This window comes from Podarcis bocagei (assembly GCF_964188305.1).
Source record: "Podarcis bocagei genome assembly, chromosome: 10".
NCBI lineage: Eukaryota > Metazoa > Chordata > Lepidosauria > Squamata > Lacertidae > Podarcis > Podarcis bocagei.
Genome location: NC_138135.1, coordinates 21,244,493 through 21,257,337, shown reverse-complemented (window position 1 = coordinate 21,257,337; position 12,845 = coordinate 21,244,493). Strand labels below are relative to the sequence as shown.

Sequence of the window (12,845 nt, the reverse complement as noted above, 5' to 3'; positions counted from 1 at the left end):
TCCCCCACTATTTCCCTGCTTCGCATGTTACCATAGAAATGGACACTGTAGCAGTTAGTGTGTAGCCGCATATGCCCTGAAATGTGAGGTGATGTGCACCTCACATGTGTCACCTGTGATCTTTACAACTATTCAAGAGTAAGTCCAATATGTGGAAAGGAATCTTTAAGCACATTTTATTTGTAGCAGTTAATTTACTATTACAATAAATTAGTTAGTGGTGTGGTGCATTAAAAAGTCTAAACTGGAAAATAATGCAAATAAAAATGTATTGCAAGTTAACATAGATACACATTTTGTAAAGAAGTAAAACCATAGAACAGTGAAGTATTGAAATGATAGTACAGTGGAACCTCGGGTTGCAGAAGTAATCCGTGATGGAGGCATGTCCGCAACCTGCAGCGTTCACATCCTGAAGTGCCATATCTGCGCCGGCGTGATTTGACGCTTCTGCGCATGCGCGAGCGGCAAAACCCGGAAGTAACCAGTTCCGGTAATTCCAGGTTTCCTGCGGTCCGCAATCCAAAAACACGTAACCTGAAGCATCCGTAAAATGAGGTATGACTGTACAAAACAATAGCTCTTATAACAATGAGTCAGAATTTGAGTCGTAACCTGCTCCCTAACCTCTAAAGGTGGCCATTCTCCCTGAGAGTGTGTATTGCAAACTACTTAATCTTGATCATATATATTGAAATATAAACATTGGGATACATTGATTCTCTGGCCACATAGGAGTCTTTTTTAAGTGGAAAAAAGAGTGCGATATAAATCTGACGTTACACCTCCACTTTTCTTCCATAGATGGCATACTTGCAAAGAGAACGCTCCTCAGCCTCTTAAATGTCAAAAAGGCCTCTTAGGTTAACTGTTAGCAGAACAGATGGGATGCAGGCATGGCCTAATCTTCTCTGGGTCATCTGCTGGAGCAAACAAGGTCAAAAGACTATCTAATCAAAGAGTATCCAAATGTCTAATATTCAACATAACTAAATAGTCATTCTTTGGCTAACAGCTTTAAAGCCTCTCTTATCTTAAAACAGCAGTTTGTTAAATTGCAGGCTACTGTTCTGTTTTGCTTATTCTTCATCTTGGGGGTGGGAGCCATTCAGAAAGCTTTTGCACGGTGGTTGAGCCACATAGCGCCTGAATGTAGCACATAAGAGGAGCCTCTTACATTCCTACGCAAGAGGCAGGATGTCAAGGCCACTAAACACAATTCCTGGGACCTCCCATGTGGGAACAATAATATAAAAATAGATTCTGAATAACAATGCCAAGGTGAAATGTCTTTGAGACACGTGAGCATGTGCAAACCCCGCAGCACTACCCACTACCAAGGAATTCTTCTTTGCCTTAACACTATGAATTCTGTGGGTTGAAGAATAGCTTGAGGCTCTGGAGACAACTTCTAAATATAAAACAGCACTAAAGCATTTATTTCCATGCACCTTAAAAATGACAGCAGGGACTGAGCTTGAAATGTACATCTGACCATGCTTATTTAGTGGTGGGAATATTACTATCATCAACAACAAAAGATTTGCAGGCCACTTCATAATATAAAGTAATCAAAGCGGTTTACAGAATCAAAACAATAACAATATCCTTCAAAAACAATTTAAACAGAACAATTTCTTCAGATATACAGTTGTTCCACAAATGATTGGGTCACTGCTGTGCACAGAGTGGGCAAATAGTTCTCTTGTCTGGCTACCCCTCCACGCCAGAATACGTCTGGTCAGTTCAGGGTTTTGTATTCTGTGGCCATCACCACCTTCCCTGCTAAGGCCTTTCTAGGGGAAAATAGCAACCCAAATGCCATACATACACCAGAAGAACTTGCTGCTGGATCAGGCCAGTGGCCCATCTAGTCCAGCATCCTGTTCTCAGAGTGACCAACCAGATGCCCCTTTTGGGAAACCTGCAAGCAGGATCTGAGCAGAGGAGCAGCCCTTTCCCTTCCTGCGGTTCCCAGCAACTGGTATTCAGAAGCATCACAGAGCAGAGCCATCCTGGCTGGTAGCCATTGGTAACCATCCCCTCCATGAATGTGTCTTGTCTTCTTATGAAGCCATGCGGATTGGTGCCCACACATTTTGTTTGGCCTGAGACATTTTTTCTGTCTGTGGCCACAGAGAATCCTAGAATTGTGGGACTGAAGGGACCCCAAGGGTCATCTAGCCCACATACCCCCCCCCTGAAATGGAAGAAGGCAGCACACACATTTACTGGTTCCATGGACGGAGTCCAGCTGGAGGAGTGGCTGGGTTTTATTCTAGCTTCACCAACTCTGGGAGTTGATGTGATTTCAAAATTTGCAGAGAACAAAGTTAGGAAAAATGGGTTTTAAGTGCTTATGCTCACAATGTTAAGTAAATAAACCAGAAAATAACACTTGGCAACTGTATCTTATTTTTCCTACTTTAAGAATTTCAGTGTGTGGGGGGGGTGTTGACAAAAAAAATTCCACACTGGGTACCACCTGACTTGCTATGCCACTGGGTCAACAACTGTGGGAAATGGGGGGGGCTGCCAGAGGGATCTTTGCACCATGGCGCCGGATATGCTTAAGACGGCCCTGGACTTAACACCGTAGGCTTCATCTCAATATGTTCTCATCTTGTCTTTAAAAAAAGTCACCATAGTGCATATTCAGTTTTTGAACTCAAGCACAGCCTTGGGGCCAATTCTAGAACTCCATTGTATAATTTATTGTGTGCAGAAGTATTTCATTTCATAAGAGTTTGTCGACTTTGGTCACTTAACTGAAAATGGGTTGCTGCAGTGAATAACTTTGCCAAATCTACACCATTGCTGAAAATACAGAAGAATTGTTCTACCCTGCGTTTTATAACTTCTGCTTTCAAATGTAGATTTGCACAAGCATTTGAATACTTGCTTTCCCCTTTACAGGCAAATTAAAGATCAGAATAAAAAGGTAGCAAATCTGAAGCATAAAGAACAAGTGGAGAAGAAAAAGAGTGCACAGATGCTAGAAGAAGCTAGACGGCGGGAAGACAATCTTAATGACAGTTCCCAGCAGTTGCAGGTAACGTGAATCTGTATGTCTGACACAGGGCCATCTTCCTTGAAATTTCTGCCTCAGTTGCTTCCTCGCTTTCAGACTTATTCCTAATAAAGGAGTTGCTTTGTGATTAAAGGAGGAGCTTTACCCTCACAGCATTCTGAGATTCTGGAAGGGTGTGGCCTATTAAGCTTCAACAGTTTGATCCCTTTTATGGTAAGTGAGCAAATAGGACTTTGCTTCAGCCGTAAGTTACTGGGACAACATTATAAACTCGTCTTCGATTTCAAGTTGGTTACAGAGTCTGGCTTCCGGTGCTTCTAAATATCTTGCTTAATTGTTTTGAGATACTTGGACTTAGCTTTTGTTCAGTGAAGAAAGCCTGAGAAGCACTCATGTATCAGTAAGTATCCTTGGAGTTACAGAATTACATTTCTGTTTATTTGGGCACGGATCATTTTCTTCAATTTCACACCTATTCACTGCATATTTCCCTCCATCTATAAAGCCACTGACACAGTGCCATGTTGTCATAAGTGACTCCTCACGGAATATTTCACAGCATAAAGTAGGCATATTGTGACAGTCATCTGCAATACCAAGTTAATTTGCAATGGAAGCTGTGTTCTGATGAACATACTTTAGTTGAACAAAGTTATCTGAGGGGTTAGCAGGTGAAATGTATTCGAAACGTGTTTTGTAGCAATAGAGTGATTCTCATTTCAAAGTGGACTATCCACATAGAATCATAGAATTGTAGAGGTGGAAGGGACCGAGGGTCATGTAGTCCTACCTCCTTCAGTGCAGGAATCCTTCCCACAGTCATTTCTGGGTGGGCTCAAACCAGCAACCTTCTGGTTAACCAGTCACACTGATCCATTGCACCACAGAGATACATGGAGAGAGGGTGCAGGGAAAGGGAGGCTGTGCACTTTCTAAAGGTCCTGTACAGACTACATTCACTATACTATCTGGAGCCTGATTGTGGGAGGCAAGAAGGGAAAGAGGCATGGTTCTGGTGTGTACATGTGTAAATAACTCCTCAAATAAACATTAGGGAAGCTGTTGCAAGCTAATGTTGAACAGGTAGAAGATAAAAGAAAGGCTGATGAACTGCTCATTATACAAGGACTTGTGCATCCATCATCCATAGCTTATACAAATTCCCAGTGTTGGGCCTCTGTGCCAATGTATGTACAGTGAAGAATTCAAGGGACATAATTTATAGGTCAGTTTTAGTGTTTCTACTTGTAAGCCTTTGCAAAGTAAGTGGAGATGTGTCTTTAAATGTCCTGCTCTATTTCAGCATTAATCTAATAATGGCCATATGCTTTACATATAGGTATGTAATGGCATTCAAATGTCAGTTTTCTCAAATATATAACAATTCACTTGAAGGTGAAATAAGTCCTCTTTGGTGGTCTTATTTTGGACATGTCTCTTCTCCATTTAGTAGCAGGTCCAGTTTAATTATATCAGTAGTTTAGTGTGGGTGTGTGAGTATGGGCATGTAGATATATATAGATATGTAATTTTAAAACATCAAATCAGCTTGCTCTGAATCCCATAAGGATGCAGTTAATCATAAAATCATATTTATTACAGTGACTAGGGGGATATTTGTCATGCTCAGTGAAGGAGCCAGCTTAGTCTCTGTCTTTGTACCACCACCTGGGGAATTTGAGCAGCCTCCTGATGCTGGTATTTCAGAGTCAAGAGAATCTAAGGCTAGTGGCTCAGAATCCATGGAACCTGAGGCTGGTTGCCTAGAACCTGAGTCAGGACCCTCCCCTGAGCCTGACTTGTAAGAGAATCAAGTGCTCTGTATGCTACCACACCTCCCAAAAGATGCAGGGAGCAGGCCACTAGAGAAAAGTGAACCATTTTTTGTCTGCAGGGTTGGCTCTTTAAGACACACAGTCTTTAGTCCAAGAGCTTAGACCTTGGGAAAGTGGCCCAGAGGAAGAGATTTGTAAGGCCCAAGTTCACTTCCAACGGTGAGCTAATAAAGTTGCTCACTCAGAATATTTTCATTAAAATTCTGTCCCCACTCTTCTCCAGCAAGAATCCAGTCAGCTTATCCAACACAACTAGTTTTCCTTTATTCTCCTGGGAGCTAATTAGTTAAATAAAAAAGTAAGCACAGAGAGAAATAGATATACTGTAAGCAATCATTGCCGGTTTTGGGGTTAGTACACAGAAGCACCAATTTTAAATAATTTTGGCTTTTGTGGTTTTGGCTGGAATTAATAATTCATTATGTAGTGCTTAAAAATATGATCCCTATTTTCTTAAACTAGCCATCTGCAATCCAGCCAAATAAACAAGCTTCCAAGCTCTTACTGCACTGTCTGTAATAGGCATGTGGTTTGTCTCTTCCTAGTCAAATATCAAAGTGTTCATTTATACAGGAGTTTCTGATGATGGAAACTTGACAATTGGAAAGAACAATAATAATAATAATAATAATAATAATAATAATAAATTTTATTTATATCCCGCCCTCCCCAGCCAAAGCCGGGCTCAGGGCGGCTAACAACAATCAAATAATCAGTCAAATAATCACACAATCTAAAAATATTTCATTATAAAAATTAATTAAATCAAATTGATGGCAACCAATTAAGCAGAATTATGTGCAGGTTGCCAGAGGAGGGAGTCAGGCTGCGCCCTGACCAAAGGCCTGGCGGAACAACTCTGTCTTGCAGGCCCTGCGGAAAGATGTCAGGTCCCGCAGGGCCCTAGTCTCTTTTGACAGAGCATTCCACCAGTTTGGAGCTGCAGCCGAGAAGGCCCTGGCTCTAGTTGAGGCCAGCCTAACCTCTCTGAGGCCTGGGACCTTGAGGATGTTATTATTTGCAGACCGTAGGTTTCTCTGTGGGGCATACCAGGAGAGGCGGTCCCGTAGGTACGAGGGTCCTAGGCCGTATAGGGCTTTAAAGGTTAAAACCAGCACCTTAAACCTGATCCTGTACTCCACCGGGAGCCAGTGCAGCTGGTATAATACCGGATGAATGTGCTCTCGCAGCGAAGACCCCATAAGGAGTCTCGCCGCGGCATTCTGCACCCGCTGGAGTTTCTGGGTCAGTCTCAAGGGCAGCCCCACGTAGAGCGAGTTACAATAATCCAGTCTGGAGGTGACCGTCGCATGGATCACAGTGGCTAGGTCAGGACGAGAGAGATAAGGGGCCAACTGCTTAGCTTGGCGGAGATGAAAAAATGCCGCCTTTGTTATAGCTGTAATCTGCGACTCCATAGAGAGGGAGGTATCGAAGATTACACCCAAACTCTTAACGGCCGGTGCTGGCACTAATTGCACCCCCGCAAGAGATGGGAGTTGCCCCCTCGATCCCATATCGTCCCGCCCCAGCCAGAGGACCTCTGTCTTCGAAGGATTTAACTTCAACCGGCTCCCACGTAACCATCCAGCCACAGCTTCCAGACATCTGGTCAGTGTGTCTGGGGTCGAGTCAGGATGGCCATCCATCAACAGATAGAGTTGGGTGTCATCAGCATACTGATGGCAACCCAGCCCAAAACTCCGGACAAGCTGGGCGAGGGGGCGCATAAAGATGTTAAAAAGCATCGGGGAGAGAATTGCACCCTGAGGCACTCCACACACCAAGGAGTGGCGTGATGACAATTCCCCCCCAAGCGCCACCCTCTGTCCCCGACCAGAGAGAAACGAGCGCAGCCATTGAAGGACTGTGCCCTGGATCCCCACGTCGGCAAGGCGGTGGTCCAGGAGTTCGTGATCGACCATGTCAAAGGCTGCTGACAGATCTAGAAGAATCAGCAGCCCTGACCCGCCTCGATCCAGCTGCCTGCGGAGATCATCTGTTAGGGCGACCAGAGCCGTCTCGGTCCCATGACCAGCGCGGAAGCCGGACTGGAATGGGTCCAGAGCAGATGTTTCATCCAGAAACCTACCAAGCTGTTCAGCAACCGCTCTCTCAATCACCTTACCCAGGAATGGAAGATTCGAGACCGGGCGGTAATTGGATAGATCTGAGGGATCTAATGATGTTTTCTTTAAGAGCGGACGCACCACCGCCTCCTTCAGTTCCCCTGGGAATATCCCGGTGCCAAGGGACAAATTGATGATATCCCCCAGGGGGCCCCGCACCTCGTCTGGACACGCTCTAATCAGCCATGACGGGCACGGGTCAAGAGGACAGGTGGTGGGCTTTCCAGCTTGGAGGAATCTGTCCACATCGGCTGGAGATATCCGGTCAAAGTGGTCCAATACTGGACCCGAGGACAGTCGAGGGGCCTCCAGTTCCTTTATTGTATCCAAATTGGCAGGGAGGTCATGGCGGAGCAACAGGACCTTCTCCACAAAAAAGCTCGCAAATGCCTCACAGCTGTGTGTCAGATTGTTATTTAAATTTGGCTGTCCTTCAAGGGACGTTAAAGACCGGATTATACTAAATAATTGCGCCGGGCGAGAGCTAGCGGATGCAATGGAGGCCGAGAAGTAAGACTTCTTAGCAGCCTTCACTGCCATCTCATAGGTTTTCATAAAAACCCTATAAGATGTTCTTGAGGCTCCGTCACGGGCACCCCGCCATACTCGCTCTAGCCGTCTGAGGTCCCGCTTCATTTTCCGAAGCTCCTCGGTAAACCAGGGAGCCCGGTTTCTGCGGGGTCGCAGAGGGCGCTTAGGTGCGATCTCATCGATGGCTGCCAGGAGCTGGGTATTCCAGCCCTCAACAAGCTCAGTCAATGAGTCGCCAGGGGGAGCAAGGTCCCGCAAGGCTTGACGGAATCTATCCGGGTCCATCAGCCTCCGCGGGCGAGCCCAAATCGGCTCGCCACCTAAGCAGGGTGGGGGTGGAAAGTCAATCCTGGCTTTCAGAGCGTAGTGATCAGACCATGGCACCTTCATCGAAGGAGACATGATCACATCTATACCGGCGCCAAAGATCAAATCCAGCGTGTGGCCTGCTTGATGTGTGGGGCCCGAAACAAACTGGGAGAGCCCTAGTGTCGCCATGGAAGACACCAGGTCCAGAGCCTGTGAGGAGGGAGTGGCATCAGCGTGGAAGTTGAAGTCTCCCAATACCAATAGGTTAGGGAACTCCAAGGCCCAGCCGGCCACCGCCTCCAGCAGGCCTGACAGGGTGGCTGCTGGTGCGCTAGGTGGCCGGTACACCAGCCAGACAGCCAAGCTCTCCTCGGAGCCCCACACTAGGCCAACACATTCAATGCCGGGGATCGATGGCGATGGTAGAGCCCTGAAAGAACAATCTTCCCGGATTAATACTGCCACCCCTCCCCCCCGGCCCACAGTCCGTGACTGGTGGAGGACGGAGAAACCCGGGGGCGCCATCTCTCGTAAGGTAACAGTTACCCCTTCGCGCACCCAGGTCTCCGTCACACAAGCCAGGTCAACTCCCTGCGAGATAAAGAAATCTCGCAGGGTAGCAGTTTTGTTGCCTATAGACCTGGCATTGCACAACACCAGTGAAGGAGGTGAGTAATCCTTGCTCACCCTACCCTCGTCTCTCGGGATGGGGCGCAGATTGGAAGGGGTACGAGCATATCCATATCTCGATCCCCTTCGCCTATAACATCTGCCCCCACCGCCATACCTCCCTTGCCCCTCCACGGTCGCAATCCCAAGCCTCATACTAACCTCCATTTACAAATAGAAAACAAAACAACCAAAACAATTATGCCCAAACAAAACCAATCCCCGCCCCACTCAGTATCCACCCCCCAAAACAAAACAAAATGGAACAAACAAAAATACATAAATAAAAACCACCATTCACGGTGGTACAACAAAGTAAACAATAAAAGCACCTTTAAAACACCTTAAAATATATAAAAACATCTTTAACATTTGCAGCAGATAATGAAATAATATAATAATATAATAAGAGGATTGGAGGAATAAAACCAGCAATAATAACAATTAACTCAATTTACCTGGACTAAAAATGAACCAATTAAAATGGATTTATAATATTGTCCATCTTTAGTTCTCTTATAACAGCTTTATACATGAGAGTTTGCTTCATGTAGGAAGATAAAAAACTGATCCCCTCTCTTTTTTCCTTCTCATGGCTTCTAGTAGGTACGTAGACAGTAGCATTTAGAATGAGATGTCACCTAATATGAATCAGTAGCTCATAATGCTTATCATAAATATGAGGCAAACTCCACTAGCCCTCCTCTGGTTCTGAGTACAAAACAAGCTTCTGAATGTGCTTAATAATGTGCCTTTTAATTTTCATTTATATTTAATCCAAACCCAGATACCAATTAGGGCTCACAAAATGATCATACTGACTCCTTCTGTTCCCACATAGTCTATTGGCTGCAAGGAATAGAATCTGGCACTTTAAAATCAGTAGTCTTTCATCCAGAGTTGCATCTGAATTCTATGAAAAAATATGTGGGAGCTTCCTCCACTGACATTGCCACTACCATTGAATAATCATAGGTTTCATTTTTAATAATAGGATACAAAAAAAGTGGGGCACGTTCTCAGGCTCTGTTAAGCAAGGTGCTCTTTGTTACTAAGAAAACATCTTCCAGCATCATGGGTATGCATTGTACAACTTTCTCTTTGTTAGAGGCCAGTGTGGAACAGTCTTGGAATTGGAAGTTAGGGGAAATTTCATGTTCTACCCACCCACCCACCTCCAAAAAGGCGTATCCTGGAAAAATAATGTATCACCAAGTTATAACTAAGGCACAGGAATGGCTTTTGTTTGGTGATGATTTATTAATAGCTGCTTGTTTTGCTATACACATCTGTTTTGTTTACTATCTGCATTTGCTTAGCTTTTTCAGATTCATTGGATATTTAAGTGATAATATATGAGTAACATTAATATTCAAAATATATTGCTACATTTTCATATTGATTACATTACAATATTAAGATGGAATTGATTGTTGCACTACTTGATCATTTTCTGGATTTTCAGTAGAATTAGAATGTCCCACAGAGTTAATACTTTTGAATAGGGAAACTTACTACGTGTACTTGAATTGCAAATGCTTGCTGCTTATCTCAGATGAAAAACACAGCTATACCTCCATTATACTATGCTTCCTTCTATGCAGTTGCTCAGATCGGCTTTAACCAGACACACATTCTTCTATAGAGTAGAAGTGGAGACACCACTGAAGATTCTGAATATGACAGTCTGGATTCTGACATAACATAGACAACCTAATGAGTATTTTCCATGTCTGCTGCAATTAGAACTGCACACTATAATTTTCGAGGACTGTCTGTTGCAGACTGGGTAGGGTAATTCTAACTCTAAGCACCTGTAACAACATTAGAAGGGTTTAATCAACACTGCTTCAGAAGATATAGAAAGTAAGCACAATGTTCGTGATGCTGGAGTAGCCAGTGTATGAAGATCATCTTCTTTGTTGAGACGTTCACTTGAGTAGCATCTGGACAATTTTTCCTGTGTTAGATGATGTTGCTTTCTCCTTTTTCTCTATTCCAATATGTGTGTATTAGTACAAACATCAAGATTTTCCTGTCCTCTCATCACAACACAAGGCTTGTGTTCTTCTCTCATAAGTCAAGAACCTCTCTGTACAGAAAGAGTCTGAGAGAACTGTGTACATTTGGCAGAACTTGCAGTAGTTTGCTGAGGTGTACCATCCTCACGAATACAAGATCTTGCAAATATCATGACCATTTAAATCTTTTTAGCAATTAACAAAGTGAATGGTGCCAAACCAGTCCTCTTTCCAGACAGACAGCACCACCATTCCTCAGAGTTGAAATGACAAATCAGAAACCATGGGAAGATTCTTAGAGGATGCTAACTTGCTGTTGCTTTATTTCTTAGTGCTTATTAGTTGCTATATGATATGCTAGTTGTGAACTTCAGAGAAGCCTGGCAGACCCTTCCTGATAATCATACATTCATGGTGGATGAGATCAATACTTGAAGTAGTGTGAAACTGGAAAAAAGACAAATGTTCTGTCATTTAGTTGAACATAAAACACTCCTTGGATAACAAGCAAGCAGTGGCAACTCATGTTTGTGTCTGAGTTACGGTTTCAGAAGCTTACAACATTCATATATTTGTGTAAAAACATTTCCTAGTCTATAGCCTAAAGATCTCTTGTTTTTGTACTAGATGTTTCAAACATTAAATAAGCATCTGATGTCGCATTTTGGTCTATGACAACATGGTTTACATATGTAAGGGATTTCATTCTGAAGAGAATTGGTTCCTAATGTTTCAAATACTGCTTATTTGACACTCTGGCCTTCGTCTTTCCACCTCACATAGATCCTTTGCCATGTTGATTTAATCAGATGGTGCTTTGTATCACTCTCCATATAGAAAAAAAGGAGCTCTTGTCTCCAAGCAAATCACTAACTGCAAGTTGCACTCCTTCCAGTTTTCTATGCCTTGCCTGTCAGGTTGCGCGTGCCTGAGAAGAGATTCTGAATGCTTGCTGCTGTACCACAACATCTGCGTACTAACCTGCTATGGAGCTGCATGTGAATCTGCATCTTTTGCACATAATCTGTCAACTGCTCTAGCTGCTCTTTACACAAACGGCACTTCTAGCACTGATCTCTTGGTTTGCTCTCTTTCTCCTTTACTGTGATGCTTACCTTCTCCAGCTCTGCCTTCACTTACAACTTCTCCCTTCCTCTATGCGAAGATTTGTGCTTGTGGAATTACATCACGGGAGAGTAACTTATGGTTGACGTAGCACTTGGCTTGCCGGCTTTTTAAATCCAAGCTACTTTATCTGGTCTCCTATCATTTTCCAGGACAGTCTGCATAAGAAGGATGATCGAATTGAGGAGCTAGAAGAGGCACTCAGGGAGAGTGTGCAAATAACGGCAGAGCGTGAAATGGTGTTAGCTCAAGAAGAATCAGCCAGGATACAGTCTGAAAAACAGGTCTGCGTAATTATAGTCACTGCTGTTGCTATCTAGGCAACATTGTTAGGTATTGTAACTTGATTTGTTTAGCATTGTATCAGAGAATCCTAAAGCCCTTTTGGTAGACTTTTTTATTTAGTTCATTTTCAAGTAATTTCCCACCAGATATTTTAAGCCTCTGAAAATGAATCCTCTAAATAGTGCCTTCAAGTTCCACTCAGTAAAATATACCAGTATGAGAACAGCTATCATTAAACAGGTTTTTGTATCTTGCATTTAAGCCCTTTTAGAAACATATTCTGATAACTGCTGCTTCCCTCACCCATAAACTCCCCTTTCCATTGAAACAATGCTGACATCAGAAAAAAGATGGAAGTCACTTTTTTCATTCTAAAGATTTTCCCAGCTAAACTTCTTTAACATTTTAGTGCTTTTTGCACATTAGCCATACACACTTTTTGAAAGTAAATAAAAGGATTTTGGATTCAAAATTATCAAAGATGCATACAAAGCAGTGGGTGAACTGGATAAAATCTAATATGAGATTATCTTTCTTTGAAAAGTAAGTATTGAAGAAACCTCATGTGGGCTGTTTCTATATAACCACAACTGGTAGTGGAAAAGTATTCCTTAATCTCTTTGGGGAAAACATTTAATCATTAGAAATGGCAGTGCTACTTATACTTATTTTAAAAGGATATTATTTTATTAACAATCTATGAGCTAGTTTCTTACTCAAAATAGGGTGCTCAAAGCAGCATACAACAAAGAAAAAGAACAATAAAAGGAAACAGCAAAAAAGTGATTAAATAAAATAACCATGTAGCAGAGAAAGCATGAACAGAATTGACAACAAAACCAAGCAGCTTAAAAACCAAACAATGGGAGAAGATCAAACAATATCAAAGGCATGAAGGAAAAGGGTGGAC

General features: G+C 43.1%; 1 protein-coding gene across 13 annotated transcripts in view; it reads left to right on the top strand.

The window, feature by feature from the left end:
- The window catches only part of ERC1 (ELKS/RAB6-interacting/CAST family member 1), a 163,253-nt gene that overhangs the window by 72,186 nt on the left and 78,222 nt on the right, over positions 1 to 12,845 (top strand). For 9 of the 13 annotated variants that reach the window (XM_081209879.1, XM_081209874.1, XM_081209883.1 and 6 more), the window contains 2 exons: positions 2,917 to 3,052; positions 11,803 to 11,934. In XM_081209879.1, the coding sequence (XP_081066005.1) occupies positions 2,917 to 3,052; positions 11,803 to 11,934 (268 nt within the window). The remainder of the gene's footprint in view (positions 1 to 2,916; positions 3,053 to 11,802; positions 11,935 to 12,845) is intronic. The other 4 variants (XM_081209886.1, XM_081209876.1, XM_081209878.1 and 1 more) reach the window with 1 other exon arrangement.